This window comes from Chlamydotis macqueenii, chromosome 5 (assembly GCF_036417535.1).
Source record: "Chlamydotis macqueenii isolate bChlMac1 chromosome 5, bChlMac1.mat, whole genome shotgun sequence".
NCBI classification, from domain to species: Eukaryota; Metazoa; Chordata; class Aves; order Otidiformes; family Otididae; genus Chlamydotis; species Chlamydotis macqueenii.
In genome coordinates, this window is record NC_141560.1 from 40279624 (window position 1) to 40296871 (window position 17248).

The 17248-nt window shown below is 42.6% G+C and overlaps 1 protein-coding gene across 4 annotated transcripts in view; it reads left to right on the top strand.

The window, feature by feature from the left end:
* The window catches only part of PAPLN (papilin, proteoglycan like sulfated glycoprotein), a 54237-nt gene that overhangs the window by 5590 nt on the left and 31399 nt on the right, over positions 1-17248 (top strand). For all 4 annotated transcript variants that reach the window (XM_086749909.1, XM_086749908.1, XM_086749910.1 and 1 more), the window contains exon 2: positions 4792-4854. In XM_086749909.1, coding sequence (XP_086606035.1) covers positions 4798-4854 — 57 coding nt within the window. In that variant the 5' untranslated portion in view covers positions 4792-4797. The remainder of the gene's footprint in view (positions 1-4791; positions 4855-17248) is intronic.

Genomic DNA, 17248 nt, shown 5'->3' on the forward strand with positions numbered 1-17248 from the left:
TAAGGAATGATTGGTTTCTTCGTTCCTCTGGGACTGTGTAATGTGTTCCTCATGCTCTCCCCGCTCTGCTCCCAGCCTAAGAAAAATGAGCTTTTTCCCTACCCTTGATCCCTTCTCCGTGGAGTCTCCTTCTCTCCCTGCCTTCATCTCATCTTTCTATTGTATGTGTATGTTTTCTCTTTTTAATTCTTCTGTCAATAATTTAAAAGGTACTTCTCAGTAGACAAGGCAAACAAATGCAAGCTGGAACCAAGATATGCTGCATGTTTTGAGAGCAAAGCAAAAATCATAATGTCTTTAGAAAATATAATGAGTCTAAAAGCTAAAAGACTCTGCTCCGAGTCAGTGGCTAAAAAAATTTATGTCAGGGGATGACTGGGCAACGTATCATCATCCTTTCTGACTTCCCATCTCCTTCAACCAAACTTCTAAAAATATAACAACTGAGTGAGATATGATGTGTTGAAGCAGGGTGGAGTGGGGAGTGGAGGAAAGGGAAGGAAACTCTGAAAAGGTGTGAGTAGCAGGATCACAGTGGCAACTTCTGCTTTAGTGCTGGATGTGCTAAGCAGTTTCTATCTATATTGCAAAAGGCAAATATTCATTGCAGGGGTGGCCAGCTTGTGGCTCACAAGCCGTGCAAAGGCAGCTTCTGTGTCAGGGCTACCTCAGATAGGAATAGTAGGTCCACATTGGGTAATTCAGATCCCCAGCTGGAAACATACAGGTCTTGTTTTGGTAGGAACATGGATCTTGAGAGGTTATTTGGAAAAGAGGCTAAGGTTAAGTAAGCAATCTTGAACTTTGTTTGTGCATTGGAAGGCAAGATTTACACATGTAAAGTAAATATAGGAGTAATCAAAACCATACATGATTTTGAGACATACTTCTGGTCTTAATGAAGATTTGACTGATCTTACTAAACCTGCCTGACCTTGGATAAGATTTTATAACTAAATAAAATATTTTTACCTCGATTCACTGCTGGCTCCACTATAGACAAATCTCTAAGACTACCCATTTGTCTCTTCTAGACCTTCTGTTTGTTAAGGCAAAAGCATCTTTCCTGAGGGGGTTCAGTGTTAAGCCCTGAAATGAAAGTGCTTATCCCACTTTCCAGTTGTAGTGGAGTTCTTGTGTTCTGTCCAGTTATGAAACTCCAGCCATCTCCTTTGTAAGTCTCTGGCCCTTCTGTCCACAGTGCCATGGAGTAGTAGGTGCAGTGGAGGCAGCTCAGAAAGGGCATCAGAACATCCTTTCAGAAGTTTCTGAAATTTCCACAAGATATTATTTGATCCATATTGTCTTGGAATAGAAGTAAAGGTCCTGAGCTGCTAAAGTCAGATTCCTATTTGAACTTCTCCAGTGTTCAAAGGAGCTTGGATCAGTGTCTCTTAGAGAAAACAGCTTCATGGTTCAGGTCTGGACTGACTCTTTTTGACCAAGCTTACAGATGGCTGGAAGCAGTCACTACTTCAATCCTTTTATTAATCTAACCGGAGCAGTTAATGCCAGATGTGGTTGGCTAGACAACTTGAATCTCTTCTGGTGTATGGAATGGAGGTTTCGGCTGAGCACACCTGTAGTTCTGGTTGAAGATTCTGGTTGTTCCTTACTTACTGTGAACTGATTCTCATAATCCTTCTTGCTGAGATAACTTCGTGTTTTAGTACTATGAAACGAATTCCCCCATGTGAGCTCTCCAGCAGCTGTTCCATATCTTGAGCATAAAGTCACCGTTTCCCCTCAGGCCCTGTTGCTGTTTTGGTGTGGAGGGGTGTGGAGATGCTGTTCTAGTGCACAGTGGGAAAAGGGAGCTGGGGAGGGTTGAAGAGATTTGAAGAAGGGCAGGAGGCCCAGGGAGCAGCAGCTGCCGTTGTTACAAGTGAAAGCACTGGAAAACAGTGTCCTTTTCATTCCTTCCCCCGCATACCCAGCCTTCAGCGAGAAGAATGGCAAACAAGCAGAATAAACATATGCTGCTGTATCCCAGGTCCTACAAGGAGTGAAAGAGCCGTTAAATCCGGAAACAAAACTTGACTTTTTTTTTCCAAGGTTTCAGACAGATTCTCTAGTCCCATCTGTGTTGTTTCTGGTTGAAAGTAAGGCAAAAGGGATCAATGCTGAATACTACATCTGAGGAAGCTTTTAAAATAACAAGTTTGAAGCTCAGAGAATCAGGCACAAGATTTGTTTTGCAGTGAGAGATTTGAGAGGATACAGAAGGCCTTGTTCTTCCTTCTGACCATCCTTCCTGGAATCTGTTGACTAGTTTCATAGGGCTGGATGGTCTAAACTTTTTTATGCTAAATCTGGGACAGCAATTCCTACGCAAGTGCTATGGCACAAAAATACAAGCAAGAACCAGAGCTGTAACCTCTTGCTGCTTTGATGCAGGGGATTGTTCCAGATATTGGGTGCTGTCCCTAGTTGTCTCCTCACAGAATCTTTTTATCCTATTTGTCTAAAAACCTCCAAGATACTAACTACTTGGAGAGTGGGAGCACCGCTAGCCCTCGTGAGCTGCTTCTCAAGCCTCTTCTCGAGGAGCCTCACATGGTTTGGGCCTAGCTCCTTGCCTGTCTCTTGGCTCGGATGCCAGAAGAAGCTGAGTGAGCAGTCCATTAGCAGCAGAGTCAGGCTGCTGGAGAGAGGGATGTGATTTCCATAGCCATCTCTGTGAACCTGAGAGGTGCCTGGAATGGAAGATGTGGGAGAGGAATGCTGGGGAAGAGATATTTTTTTATTCTGGGCAGTAGGAAGAGGAGCTGATCAATCTCAAAGATTTACTTCTCTCTGACAGCAATACTATTCAAGAAAGATGCTGTCCTCACAGTGCCCTTTGCTAGTGGTGTGAGGACGTTATAAGCTGCTGCAGGAAAGCTTTGCTGTTTGCATGCATGGAACTTGTAGCAAAACGGTCTCTCCTGACTGCCCTTCACCTCTGAAAGGATTTGGCAGCTGGATAAGATTGTGACACAGATGTAGTCTATGTTTTGACTGTTGGCCTCTACAGCACAGAGAGTGTACTTGACCTCTTGTGGAGGGCATCTCCAGGTTGTTTCTTCCTTGACCTGAATGGGAAGAGAAGTGGTAACATGTGTGGATGGGTACACAGTCTTCCCTCAGTTTCTTAAGTAGGATTAATCTAAAATTGATGGAAGTGTATTCATATAAAAAGCTCCTATAGCTTTACTTTCTTGTGAATCATATGATTAACACTCAGTATACAGGGAGAGAGGCTGTGTTTGTTTTCCCAGTTACATTTTGCTTGTTCACTGCTATTTTGCACACAGAATTTGGTGCAACTGGATTTTCAGCATTTAGTAGTTTTTACATCTGAAAGGAAAAACATTAAAGAACAAGCTTTTTATCCCCAGCACTGTGAATACTGTAAGTGTCAAAGTCCATGGTATATATGGAACATTCAAGGCCAGGTTGGATTAGGCTCTGAGCAACATGATCTAGTCGGGGATGTCTCTGCTCCATGCAGGGGGGTTGGACTAGATGACCTTTGAAGGTCCCTTCCAACCCTAACCATTCTATGATTCTGTGATTTAAAAAGCTGTAATGAGCTGTGATTCAGTGAGGCCTAGCACTATGAGAAAAATGGTTGCCCATTATAAAGTAACCAGAAATATGCAAATGCTAGATCAGGCAGGTTTCACTTTGAGTATATTTTGTTTCTGGTTTGATATTGTAATGCAAAAATGATTTTACATCAATATTATCAGTGTTGATGGTAATATATGTTCTATATTTTATCTGGATTTAATAGACCAGGCTAAAGAAGCTGTATATGAAGTTTTAATATGAAAATAGATATTGTTACAATGACTGATGAGATAAACATTTCTTTCTTGATGCTTTTATGCACTGTGAAAAGAAGATTTCTCTGTCTTTCCTTTTCCCTTTCCTTTTCCAAGTTAGAAAGAAGCTTGGACTAGATAAAACTATACTAGGAATATCTAGTCCGTCTTTTCTTTCCGGGCTCAATCAACTGGTCGTGAGCTCATGAGAAAATGGTCACAAGAAACAGGTAGCCTCTAGTGGCTGAAGTGTCCATGGTCACAGCCGTAAACATTGGTGAGTGGTGGTTGGTGTGGTCTTGGTTGCTGCAACTCAAAAGAGGAAGGATAAAGTAACAAAAGTCAATGCACCAATGAAGTATTATGGTCTCAAATGTGCATAATACCCCGATTTTTAGGAATTGTTGTATGCTGCCATACCACTCTGTGTGGCCTGATCTCCTTTCCAGCTCGGCAGAAGGGATATAACTACTGATGGCTGAATCTAACTATAGCTGTCCGTGATGAACTGTAGGATTTTAAACAAACAAGATCACACAAAGACAGACAGGAAGATTCACCAAGCCACACAGAATGAATACGGGGTACAGAAATGTTAACTGTGGAATTTCTTACCTTGGTTTCGTTGAAGTCATTGTAATCTTCACGTATTTTATCAGGTATATGTGTAAAAGTGTGGGAGGGCAGACATGCAGCAGCATGCATCTTCCACTGTGCCCGAGGATGGTGTTCTCATAAAACCAGAGGAAAGTTCAGGAAAATATCTGCACTCAGTAATTACATTCTGGCTTTCTGTGCAGGGTAATTTCAGCCTTTGCAGTTGCCTTAATCTATCCAGGAAGTGTAGTGATAAAACTGTTTTTCTTCTCTCACCTTGATTTTAGTTCCACCTCCATTTTTACTGTATAGTATCTTAGCTTTTCCACCATACAAGCAGCAAAGAAGCAAGCAATTCTGATCAATAATCTTTCTGTTCCCACAGGCAGAGATGAAGAACTTGTTCCTTCTGCTCATGCTAGCAATGATGCCACCTTCTCCATTTTCAGTAAGTAAAAGCCCTACTGAAACACTGTTATGATAAATGAAAGATACATCTTTCAAGGGCTGTCAACATCTGTAACTCAAGTATGTAACTCGTGAACCTGTTGGAGCGAGTCAGAGGAGGCCATGAAGATGATCAGAGGGCTGGAGCGCCTCTCCTGTGAGGACAGGCTGAGAGAGTTGGGGCTGTTCAGGCTGGAGAAGAGAAGGCTCCGGGGAGAGCTGGTCTTCCAGTACCTAAAGGGGACTTATAAGGAAGGCTCTTTAGCAGGGCATGTTATGATAGGATGAGGGGTAAAGGTTTTAAAATAGAGGGAAGCAGATTCAGACTTTATATAAGGAAGAATTTTTTTACAGTGAGAATGGTGAAACACTGGCACAGGTTGCCCAGAGAGGTGGTTGATGCCCCATCCCTGAAAACATTCAAGGCCAGGTTGGATGGGGCTCTGAGCAACCTGATCTGGTTGGAGATGTCCCTGCCTCTTAGCAGAGAGGTTGGACCAGATGACCTTTAAAGGTCCTTTCCAATCCTAACTATTCTATTATTCTAAATATCTTGTAGAAAGTATTCCTGAAAGAGCTAATGGATTCAAGTCATCAGGCCTACTGTGGTACATGTTATGAAAATTCTACCACAGCAATTCAACAAAATTCTGGCACTGCCTTTGGCTCTAGGGGTATTATCTGCAAAGCAGTAATTGCTGTCTCCTGCTTCAAAGCTACAGAGTTGTTACTTGAAGTAAAAAGAATGAATCTTTGGTTAGCTGGTTTTACTCTTTTCTTTGGTCTTAGTGGTCTAAGCCATATGGTTTAGCTTTACTGGGGGAGATAATCTTTATGTTAAGTCAATTTGATATCATCAGAAAAAGAACACAGCTATTAGGAACTGGGATTCATCTTCCTTTCTGAGAGAGAAGTAGGATCTTTCTGAAGTAACTGCAGCCTGAGAACAGTTTCTCTGAGTTTAACTTCAGTTATATTAATGAGTTGGACATCTGAGGTAAAAGGTGACCTGCTGAGTAGAGTGGAAGTGTTAGCAAAGGAAGATGTGCTATGTTTTTTAGGTGTAAAGGAGCAGAGAGGGGGATAAAAAAGAGGTAATTATCACCTGAAGTAAGTGCTTTGTGGGAGTAGTGAGGAATTATAAATATTCCCTTAAAATTAATTAGTTCATCACTTTTAATCTCTAATACTATTATGAATTCCTGTTCTCAGACTCAGCATTTGCAAATGCTTTCTAGGCCTTCTTTGAAAATGTGGTAGTTTAGCCCCGCTCAGGACCAAGCTACGTGGTCTCTCACTCACTTCCCCCACCCTCCAAGAGAATAGGGGAAACATAATATAAGAAAGACTCGAGGTTTGAGCTAAGGACAGGGAGAGATCCTTGAAGTTACTGTTACAGACAAAACAGACTCGACTTGGGGAAAACTATTCATTTATTATTATTAATAAAAACAAAGCAGGATAATGAGAAAGAGAGCAAAAACAACTTCCCCCCGACCCCTCCCTCTTCCCAGGCTTAACTCCAATTCAATTATCTCTACCTCCTTCCCCCCTGCCCTGAGTGGCACAGTGGGGAATAGGGAATGGGGCTTATGGTCAGTTCATCACTTGTCACTTTATACCACTCCTTCCTCCTCAGGGGAAGAACTCCTCACATTCCTCCCCTGCTCCATCATGGGGTCCCTCCCACAGGCTGCAGGCCTTCATGAACTGCTCCGGTGCCAGTCATTTTTCAACGGGGTGCAGTCCCTCAGGCATAGGCTGTCCCAGCGCAGGCTCTCCACAGGCCACAGCCTCCTCCTTTGGGGATCCACCTGCTCTGGTGTGGGGTCTTCCATGGGCTGCAGGTGGATCTCTGCTCCTCCATGGACCTCCATGGGCAGCAAGGGGACAGCCTGCCTCACCATGGGCTGCACCACAGGCTGCAGGGGAATCTTCTCAGGAGCAGCATTACTCCTCCCCCTCCTTCTTCACTGACCTTGGCTTCTGCAGCCTGTCCTCCCACAAGAAATTCTTCACAACAGGCTGGCAGACACGTCTCAGGTTCTGCTCACATCTCATCTCCTCTCCACTTCTTGCAGCTGGGCTGGGCCAAGTCGGGCCCAGACGGCCGCCCAGCGGGAGCCCAGAGGGTGAGGCCTGAAAGGCCCACGGGGCTCATGCATCCCTCCCCCTCTGACCCCTGCTGCTGCTTCTTCACATGATTTCCTTTTTTTTAATTTTTTTTCCCCCTTCTTAAATACATTATCACAGAGGAGTTATCAATGAACATTCTGTCACCAGTTGGCTTGGCCCCGGTCAGAAATGGGTCCAGCCTAGACCCAGCTGAGTCCACCGGACAAAGGGGAAACTTCTAGCAACTTCTTGCAGAAGCTGCCACCGTAGCCCCCTCCACTACACAAAACCAACACAGAAGATCAGGGATGAGAGGTGAGAAATCAAGCAGGGTTCATTAGTCATCACATATTTCCTGTATTACACAGGAAAATATGATTAAATGAGATCTTGCTGTCTCACATCTAATAGAAGGTGATGCTGTATGTTAAAAGAAGCAGAAATGGAATATACTATATTCGGTTCATCAGTTCACCTGCCTGTCTCCAACCTGGTGATTTTTTGGAAGGGAAATGAATGAAACAGTCTACAGCTGTGAAGACTGACATTTCTCTGTATCATTGGACTCTGTCCCCTGCATACAATCAGTAGCTCCTCTTGAAGGCATGCTAGATGAAGGGAGAAGGTATTGCTTGACCACCACTTAAGTTCAGTTTCCCTGACATGCTGGATCTGTCCTAGCCATGAGGAGGTAGGAAGATCCAGCAGCACTGAGGCACTCTGCTGTGGTAATTCTCTCTCTTTTTTTTTTTTTTTTTTTTTTTTTTCCCTGGGAGGCAAGAGAGAAATGGTGGTGTTTTCATATGGGCCATTCTTTACTAGTTGCTAATGCAAGTAGGCTGAACTGTAGCACAAGATGGTCAGCTTGTGAGAGCCGGAGCTGGCAAGACTGATTGTTGCAATGAGAATTCAAGTCTATGCTAGATCAGGCTATCCACCAAAAGGGTAGTAAAGCTACCTGAACTCCCACAGGTGGGACAGCTCTGGAAAGGCAAGTGCCTGCATGCCTCTGTTTCACTGCTGCAGAAGACAAGTGGTAGCCCTGCTGCTATAAATGCAGATTTTGTACCTGTGTAGTGGGAGAAAGGAAGGGAAAGGAGAGAATGAGACTGAAAACTGAGGCAGAGAATAGTGCAGGTGGGAATACAAATTGGAGAATTACTTGCTGTTCTACACCATTCTCCACTCCTTTAGGGCTTCACCTGAGATGGCAGGCTCGTTGAAAAATACTGTAATCCATGTCACATAACACTGAAAAGGTCCCTTCCCAGTGCTGTTCTTTTTTAATTCACAGTGGCAGAGGTATAAGAGACTGTCAGGTCAGATGGTACATTTCCCACACTGAAGGACAAACACTTCCTTTCATGTGTAGTAGCCTATCTCTAAGAAATTAAGGCTCTGTCACTTTAATTGTGCTAAATATTAGATCCAGAGCAGCCTTGCAGCTGAGACACCAGCAGTTGTTTCAATTTTGGTATCAAATGAGCTGCCAGTATAGCAGCTGGGTAGAAAGGTGGGTCACCTCCAGCTCTACGGTGAATAGTGTACACCTCAGGAAGAAGAGGAGGGTGGTGGGGGAACTAAAGACAGCAGAAAAGGCACAGACCAGCATGTGTGGGTTTTATTCCAGAATGAACTGCTTACCTCTTAGATCCATCCTATCCACTGGTGCAAACGACTGGACACCTTTTGTCCCAAAAGCAGGAAAGCATGAACTTGCAAGCACACAGACTGCTAGTGATAATGGGAGTACAGCTACAAACGTGTGAACCGCAGGCCTACACAAGGATGGAGATGGGTCTACAGGGACTCGTGTCTGCTTGTGATTAAAGGATGTAGACTGATGCCTGCTGTTTTTCATCTCTTCTCCTACTTTTACAGCGGAGTAGCTGAACTTGTTTTTACTTTTTTGATTGTTAGGTTAGGGAAAGCAGCAAGCAAAATAAGGGCAGAAATATTGACAGGGCTGAGATTTTAAGAGCAGCTGAGGCTACTGCCTACATCTTCTCTCTGCTTGCAGTCTGAGAGCAGCTCCTTTATCAGCCAGACATGGCAGGCAGCATTAAGGAGCAAAAGAGGGACTCCTGCTTGTCAAAGACACTGGCTGCTGAAAATTTCCTGGCCAGTGCTGCGTTCTTGGTGGGACCCACTAGGCTCTTCTTCCCTTCTTTCCTGCTAGAATATGGAGAGGGTCTTACCATACAGCACCTACAGCATCTGTCCCTTTTCACTAGGCTTTGAAGGATCTGGAAAAGGAGGTCACCTATTACTTGTAGCTTCTTTATTGTTTTGCACTGTTGTGGTGATAGAAAGTACAGCTGGATGGTCAGGAGGAGTTGTGTTTAGCAGCTGCACAAAGAGAAAACAAAGATGTCTCTCCATTTTATGTATGGATATCTCTCCGTCTTGTACCCTGGCTGATGCAGAACTGTGACAGAAGAGTCTAGTGCAATTTCAGATTATCTTGTCATTGCTTCTAGGAAGGTTGTGAACAGTAGCAATAAGAGAAAATACCAGGTTCAAGTGTTTTTGTCATGATTCCTCCTGTATTTTCAGAGAAGGATGAAATGATGTAAAACTGCCTGAGCCCTGTCCATTACTGCTACTGCTGATAGAATGGTGCTTCTGGTGACTTAGAGAAAACAAATTCTGAAATTTTTCCATGTGAATAACTCTTCTCTTGTTTTTGCATGCAGGTATTTGGCATGATTGTGTGTGTGTATTGTATGCTTTGGAGTTGCTTTATGTTCAGTAAACATGACATTCATCAGATTTCTCTCTGCATTAATTTATTTTTTACAAGTGTGATTTCATGTTGGAAATTTTTTGCATCTGGAATTCCTTCTTTCTGGATTAGAAATGTCTTACCTGCCCATACTACAGGACTGTTTCAGGGAAAAACTGCTCATTAGGGGAAGAGTTTTGTTTAATCTTTTATCATCTGTAGGCATTAGCTGATAGTTAGATCATATCCAATACTTTTGTTTGCTCCTAGACTGTACTTCAGGTGTACTTAAAATGAAGGCTGGTCTGAGACTTGCCTGAAAATCATATTCGAATACATTTCATCTGGACAGTGTTGCTTTTCATGGGTCTGCATTTCTCAGTTCAAATGCTGGTTTTAATGTCTTCTAAATAAGTTTACATTGTTATTTTTAAACATTGTTAATCTACTGGCTAAACTTCTAAGCCCCTTGATCAAATTTGACAGAAAGGGCAGAAGGTGCAGAAGGACCTCAAAGTTAAAGTCATAGAGAAACACTGAAAATTACTGTGCAGAGGGAGTAAGAGAAGGAGATTTTATAAATGTTCCTATTGAGGGAAAGGTAGAAAAGGTGCACAAGAATAATCGTACCGGGTAGGGCCAGTTCATTCTGCCCTATATCATATCTCCAGCTCACAAACACATGTCTAGAAAAAAAACTATAGAAAGATTGGTAAGTAAGTACAATTTCCCCCAATATGCTTCCGTTCTCCAGTGATTTGTAGTTTATGAACCATTTGAGCTGGAGACATCTCTATTTCTCTTCCATGAGTTTGGTCAGAGTCTCCTTGAAGCCATGTAGCCTTCTAGCATCACAGCATTTCTATCATAACACCAAGATCCTGCTCCTGAGTGGTAAAGGCCAACTCATATGTAATAATTTTATTTGTTAGGATAAGATTTGTGTTTTCTCCTGTGCATCACTTAAGTTACCTACATGAAATCTCAGCTGTCATTTTAGTGACAAGTCACTTATGCTATGATGTCCTTCCGTAGTTCTTTACAGTCTGTGTCTGGTTCTCTATTGTCCTTTATTACCCTGAATTACCCTTATCAACTGCCTTCATTATTTCTGTGGATTTGATGTAACTTATAAACATCTTGTGCAGTTCAGATTCCTTACGGAATTCTGCTGCTAATGTCAGCTTTTACAGTGGAGGGAGATTTCCCTCCTACCTTTCTCTTTGGGCCACCTGCTCATCATCCATGCAAGGACTTTCCTTCTGGCTGCTTAGCTTCTTTCAAAGCTTTTGGTGAAGGATTTTGTTGAAAGCTCTTTGGAAATCTGAGTGTATCTGACAGGTTACCCTTGTTGACGTGTTTGTGAATCTCTCAAAGAACTACAATAGTCTTAGAAGAATCTGCCTTTAAAAAAGCCTTGTTGACTTTTTCCCAAATGTACTGTATTTATGCAGGTGCCTGCTAATTCTGTTCTTTGTTATAATTTCTATTAATTTATCAGTAGATGTCAGCTTTACACTGTGTGAGTGTACAGGTCCTTGGGTTTCCTTGGGATCCTTTTGTAAACTGGTGTCAGATTTTCCACTTTCCAATAATTAGATGCCAAAGTGGTTTTAGCTGAGAGAGTTGTCTGCTAGTATGTAACAGTTTATTCCTTTCAACTTTGGCTTCCTGTTAGGTCTCTTGGATAAACAACTTCTGGTGACTTCATACTGTGTGTTTTGTCCACTTTTCCAAATAAGTTTGGGGTCATGAAGTTTTCTCACAATCCCCCTCTTTGTGAAGTTTTCTGAATGTCCCTAGTTTCTTCCACAAGGATTCCAAGAATTAATTTGACTTCTCTTCAATGGCTGTATCTTTTTAGAGAGCTCTTTTTGTACCCTAGTCAGCTCTAGACCACCCAGAGTTTCTGGAAGGCTTTCCATTTCTGAAAAGGAACTTATCTGCTCTGCCTGCTAGCCGGCAAGCCAGCACTGTCCAGCGGGGCAGCACGTACCCGGTTCTGTATTGGGTGAGACGTGCACCGTGTCCTGCCCAGCTAGCAGGAAAGCAGGAGATGTGGAAGAAGCCAGTTGTATGGTGGGACAACCAGTAAAGACATAGAAGGGCGAGGAGTGCTGGGGGGTGGTGAACCCAGGGAGCGTGGAAAAGAGTTTGGAACAGTGAGGGCGTGGGTTAAGTGATGTAGGGAGAACCTGAAGTGGTTTGGGGATCTGAAGATGTAAGCGCAATGGTGGATTTGTTAGGGGGGATATGCTAACAAGCCATGGCTAAGGTGGTAGAGGGGAATGAAAGGAGATATACACAGTGGGTGTAAAAACCACAAGCCATTAAAATGAATGAAGCCTTGGGGTTTTTTCTCCTCTTTGTGAAGCAGTTTGTCTTAATAAGATACTCTCTTCTTCTATACCATTTTGTATTTCACTTCCCGCTGTCACCATCTTGTTCACTTTCATTCTTGCTTTTCTAGTTTTGCTTAAATGCAATTATTTGATTGCTTATTCATTATTCATAAAAATGGTACTTGGCATTCTTCACCTTCAAAGCTCTTTGCAAGCCTGCTGTGTCTGAGCCAAGATCAATGGTTAAGATATAATTATAAAGAATGCTTTGCTGATGTGGTTCTGATTCATTAGCTTATTTTTTGTTGCATTTTCAGCTAATAGTATAACTGGTTGCAGATGGATTTATCTTGAAAATGCATCTACTATTGGAATAGTAGCATCTATCTGCATTATAAGTGTGTGAGATCCACCAAAAGCTTTCAGCTCCCTTTCAATTAAGTATGAGTGTTGAATGCCACATGTCTTGCAGGGCTTAGCTATGTGGGAATGTTATAGGTGATCATTCTTGTAGTACAGGTTAGGTCTTCTGAATATAGAAAGGAGAAGGAAAAGATCCACATCCTGAAAAGCACATATTCTAAGAATACACTCCTCGTGGGTTGTTTTTCTCAGGGCCTGGAGGACATTACTAGGCTTTACTGGCTCTGACTGGCCTCGTCTCACCCTGCCTACTGCTCAGGACCCCATTGCAACTGCCCAGGGCTGCCAGCCCCTGCCCTGGCAATGCTGCAGCAGGGCTGGTCTCCAGCTCCTCACAGCCCTGCCCGGATGATCCAGGCCCACCTGCAGTCCCACGTCCTGGCCCGGCTTCAGCCAGTGCAGTTCTCAGGGCTGGGGCTGTCCCCCAGCCTGCCCTACTCCCTGGCTTGCCCTGCCATCCTGGCGGAGCCCTGTGCTACTGGCCCCCAGCCCACAGGGAGCAGAGGGGCACCTTGGGGCACCTTGACAGTTTTCTTTTTTTTTTCCCCTCCCTTATTAACTTTTCTCTAAGCAATTATAATTCAAACTTAGCAAAGCTGCTCCATTCTTCACTGGAGACTTCTTGCCAAGACTTTGGCAATGAAACCATTACTGAATATACGGCTGTGGTGATAACTTTCTTTTGTGAAGTGTTTGGTTTTCACCCTTCTTTCACATGTTTCTATAAAGGAGCTACAGTTCAAGGTTGTGTCAAAATGAACATTAACCTATTTCAGAAACTGTAAACCCCAGAAAGCAGATATTTGTCAAATAAAAGGATGTAGTGCAATTTGAGAAATGCTAAGAAAGGTTAGAGACAGGTTGATTTTTTTTTTTAACTATAGTTTTAAGCCATATAAATGCTGCAACAGTGGCGTCTGAGGAATCAACTTCATTACTCATCATTGACAGTAGTATCTATTTTCAGTGGGTAACAATCATATTGGGCTTTGTAGTCTAATGTCAATTGTAGTTCTAATGTCAAGGATTCCCCACCATGTCCTCAGTGTTGGCACCAAGATTTGTGTCAGATCTGAATGGAGTCTAGAAACTATGTGATGCAGCTCAAGAAGTGAAAAAAGTAAAAACTTTTCAGTGTCCAAAAAGATGCTTCAATTGCAGCTCAATGGACCAAAGCTATGTGACCTGCTGAGCTAAAAGCAAGCACTAGTACTGTCCAAAACCTCTCAGGCATAGCATGGATATCAGTAACCATGTGCTTCGAGCAGCAACTGTTGGAGTGGTGTAACATGATGCTGCTTGTCAGTCTGGAAAGGCAGCACAAAAAAAATCACAGAATAATTCAGATTGACTATCTGTAGGCTCTCAAAGGTGCTGAAGGATTAAGGGAAACATTAGGGGTAAGAACTAGGTTGTTTGGACCTGTGACTGCCGACCTTCAGTCCTTACTTTGGACTGTATAGTGAATTGATGTTTGCTTTCATAGCTTGCTAGTATTCAAGTTGCAGCAAGGCAGCAGGAAATTATTTGTGCTGATTTGCTAGTCCACATGTGGTTATAGGAACTTTGTGAATCACTGCATGCCTGCAATGCATCTGTCTGGGAAGCACAGTTCTCTTCTCATGCATAGTTTCCTATCTTTCTCATCAGACTGACTGAAAAGCCTTCAAGGACCCTTTTTAAAGTGTTCTTACATACTGCCAGCATTTTCTGTCTTTCTGAGTTGAGTCCCATTTATAACTCCTCTTCCACTGCATGTTGCATATATAAAAATAAATATTATATGGCATATGTTATGCTATCTAGGGCTTTTTCCAGAATTATTTTGTTTGTGTCTGATGCCTGCTGGTATTGTCTTTAAAGGCAAAGTCTGGAGCTCCAGTGACTCAGAGGCATAGCTTTCTTACTTGCTGGTTATATCAGATAGAGTTGGCCTGATAACAGCAAATGCTGCAACTACATCAGCAATGCATCTATCTAGGGATTGGTGAAAGCAATGCAGCATTCATAAAAGTAAAATCACTGGCCTTCTGAACTTTTATACCACAGCAGCCTGTTTACCAATGAAGACTGAGAAAATGTGGTGCCAGGGTTATGTGCATCATCAATATCTTAACAGACGATAAAACTAGATAGATCAGTTGGGCATTAACTGACTGTCCGTTCTGGAGTTTGTAAAAGTCAAGTAAGATGGTGGTGTGCTTCCTCTGGCTTTTCTTGAAACATTAAAATATATACTTATTGCAGATAAAGGAACTGCGCTCTTGTATGTGTGCTAGGCTGAAGCAAGGGGGGAATGGAGCTGAGTGAATTGGTAACAGTAATGAAGTTTGTAGATTTTTAGTTCTGAGGTCCAGTGGGGACTGGAATTTAGTCATCTTGGCTGACAACAGATAAAAGCATTCCAGAGTCTGAAGAGAGCAGAAGGAGGTTTTTGAAAAAGAAAATAGCTGATAGTATCTAAAAACATCTTGTTATCAGACTATGTAATAAAAGATTTCTTATTTGTTATAAATATGTAGCTTTATATTTGCCTCCATACACATGCATGCAGCTACTGAAGTAATGAGGACTGTGCACAGATTTCTGAATGTTGGAGTTTGGCCCCTATTAAAATGTTTCTCTGACCACTGTACAGCTTTGGGAAAATTCTTCTGGCTGATGCTCCTTTTGGGGTATACATAAATGGAGTGATACTGAGAAAATTATTGTTGCTGTGCTCTGCGGGTGCATAAACCTTACAACAAAGAGTCCCTGTAGATTTTGCTCTATAGAATGAATAAAGAATGCTACTTATGTAGGAGGGATATTGGAATCATTATCAGGTTGATGTATGTGTCGGGGAAGGGCTTTCTATTCTAATTGCCTTCCAGTAATCTGACTTTCAAATGCTCTTCCTTTGGATTTTTATCTGCATGTTTTCTCCCTTATGCTGACTGAAAAATCCCTTGTTTCCAGGGTGAGCTAATACTGCTCCTAAATCAGTCAGTTGATCTAGAAGAATAAGACTGCAGAGAAACAGAGTGGTAGCATGTTTCATTCCTCTGAGAGTAAGGGAGGAGGGATTACAGGGGGAGGAATTAGATGTCTGAAAGAAAAACTTGGGAAAATAAGATGCCTTGCTGAAAGCTAAAACTCTATTGATGGGATTACTCCCAGAAAGGCAAATGAGAATGCAGAATATAAACATTGAGCTCAGTATCTGGAATGGAAGAATGGGAGAAGGGTTTGGCAAGGGGTCAGGGAGATGTTGACTTGGCAGAGAGAGATACGTAGAAGAGGCTGTAACCTGGGTGGTGCCATGGAGTGAGCAGGGTGAAGGCAAACAGAGTTTGTCTGAACCAGAAAACTTGTCCTGAAGGATTTTGCTTGCAGAGACATTAGAGAGAATTGCACAAAACTTGTGTGAAGGAAATCAAATAGCATGGCCTAGGAAGAAAGTGTTTCACATTAGAGCAATATAGGTAATAGGCAGGAAGAATTTGGGGTGGCTTTGCAGCTAGAGAGTTGTGAATGATTGTAAGTGTATAAGACATTGGCTAAGATCTCTGACTGTTACTCTGCCAGCAGCAGGGAATTATTCCTTGAAAGAGGGTAAAAGGGAGAAAGAAGACTGCAACTCAGAGACATCCAGTCAGGCAGGGAGTATGTGTAGAAAATTACAAAAACTGTTTAAATTACAAGGAAGGATTAACCCATGCGTCTTGCCTGAGTTGGAGTCACTGGATAACGCATTAGGGTAGCTCGTGTTTCTAGCAGAGACCTGGATGCCTTATGTAAAAGCAGTTATCAGACAGCTGAAGTGAAAATTAGGCTCTTAAAGTGAGGAGCTTGTGCCTTCTCTGTAGGCCTTGGAAAGTGACCTGCGGGAGTGGAAAGTACTTGCTGAGTAGGATTAGTACCCCTGCTACGGTAAAATTCTCCATTTTTAGGATGTTCCTCCACTCCAGCGGAAAACTCTTACCATGGCACTCACTAGCTGGTTGATCGTCAGGGAGCAGCTTCCATGAGGGTGCAGGAGGGGCAACAGGAAGGAATGGAAACAGAGCATGAGCAGGGAATCATAGAGGATGGGAATGTGGGGCGCTGTGTTCAAGTCAAAAGGGGCTGTGGGAAGCTAGAGGATAGACTGGGACCCACACCTACGGCTTATATAAATTTGGTGTGTCTAGAAAGGAATTAAACTACATGTCAATTTTTTACCTTTTGTCTCTCTGTCTGCCTGCTTTTCAGTACCCCAAATATCTAAGTGTCTAGAAGGTATGCATTACCTTCTCAGTTCTGTAATACACACATAAACTGCCCTACAGGTGCAGCTGCACAGCAAGCCCTGTTTATACAGCATCACTCCCTGTGTAACCCTGCATTTACCTTCTTTTCCCAAGAGAAATTAATCCTTTTGCATCTTGCAATTATTTTTTTTTCTCAGGATATTGATGTTCTTCTCCCTAAACCCCCATGTCCTGCTGTATGTGGATCCCATCAGCTGCAGTAGGCTGTTTTTTCCTGAAAATATATTTCGTATGCTTCTAATACAATATAGTTTGGTTGGTTCCATTGCACTTGTAACTTCTTGTCTGTATTGTCATGCTTATTTTTCTTAATGTCAGTATCCATTCAGACTTTGTAAACACAAAATTAAGGCTGTAGCTAAAGACAGCCCAGACCTTGACCTCATAACTGGACACAATTGAGTAGGAGGGGAAAAGGTCCATGTATAGAATTTCATTGCAGTAAAAAGTGTGTTCTAGGGGTTTCCTTACTGCTTCCTTTATTTCTCATAAGTATCT